Source organism: Nicotiana attenuata, chromosome 7 (genome assembly GCF_001879085.1).
Source record: "Nicotiana attenuata strain UT chromosome 7, NIATTr2, whole genome shotgun sequence".
In the NCBI taxonomy this organism is placed as follows: Eukaryota; Viridiplantae; Streptophyta; class Magnoliopsida; order Solanales; family Solanaceae; genus Nicotiana; species Nicotiana attenuata.
In genome coordinates this window covers 7,385,576-7,386,724 of record NC_031995.1, presented here as the reverse complement: position 1 = coordinate 7,386,724, position 1,149 = coordinate 7,385,576, and the positions used below count along the sequence as shown (strand labels likewise).

Here is a 1,149-nt window from a genome sequence, read left to right as displayed (position 1 = left end):
ATCATCAAGACTTTTCAAAATAGTACCAACAAGGATTGTGGTGGAGTGGTAAGTAGTCATTCATCTTTAACCAGAGGTTTCGGGTTCGAGTCCCTGGGTATGGAGTCGCCTTTGTTAGGGAGCGCTTTACCCCCCAACGTGGGACTTTCCGGCGCGAATCCGAATTTAGTCGGGCTTCTATGTGGGTACCGGACACCGGGTGAGAAACCAAAAAAAAAAAAGGGGTTTTCAAAATAGTATCCCCAGATATGAAATAATAGAGGAAGTTGACTTCTCAATTTATAACATCTACCGATTATGAGGGTGTTTGTGAATACTGTATAACTATAAAAGAAACTAAAATAAACTTGAAATTGAAAATTACCACCTCAAGAATACATGTGACAAGGTTTATATAAAGCAAAGGTGGTAACAAAGAACTAAGAAGAAAAGAAGACAGAGCAACAAGTCTTGGAATTTGCAGCAGAAATGGTCTTCAGTTCAACTGCTGAACTATTTACATTACAAATAGCACAGAGGAGTTTCTGCAATACTAGTTTAGATATGTTTCACCTGTCGGTTTTTGCTCAATGTACCACGCTATTCAAATCCTGCTGTAAGTGATTTAGATCATTTTTCTTCAGCCGAAGCTGGGCTTGATGAGACTGGCACCGTTGGAATAGATGGACGTTGGAGAAGGTATAGTGCTGGACCCAGAAGAGGAATCACTGATAGCGGAAGAAGCCAAAATCCTTTGTCATACCTTGAGATATAACCACGTGTTATCGATCAATTTCATTTTGCATTGGGTGGGAAGTGGGAACTACATTTGTGTGATTATGAGCTTACCACTTTCGAGCAGTCATGTCATTGTAAATCCAGAAAGGTGCAAATGCTGACAATAGACTGAAATCAATTGACATTGCATGGATCTGCAGATCAATCAAGTATTGTCAGGTTTATATTAGGTCTAACACAAGGTATACATAATTGACCGAAATCTCTCATTAGCATAAAACTCCAGAAGGTTGTGATTTGGATTTTAACAATTTTTTTGGGTCATAGTAGGAGCTAATTAGATTCCTTGATCACCTTTTCGCAACATGGGATTAATATTACATTCATGTAGGGTCTAAACTAGTGATAAGAGGGTCACGAATAGCTCCCCCC

The 1,149-nt window shown here is 39.3% G+C and overlaps 1 protein-coding gene across 1 annotated transcript in view; it reads right to left on the bottom strand.

Moving 5' to 3' along the window:
* LOC109228633 overlaps positions 322–1,149 on the bottom strand; it is a 4,362-nt gene continuing 3,534 nt past the window's right edge. Inside the window, exons 5-6 of the mRNA XM_019393791.1 lie at positions 829–911; positions 322–742 (exon numbers count right to left, since the gene is read on the bottom strand). Of these exons, the coding sequence (XP_019249336.1) occupies positions 610–742; positions 829–911 (216 nt within the window). The 3' untranslated portion in view covers positions 322–609. The remainder of the gene's footprint in view (positions 743–828; positions 912–1,149) is intronic.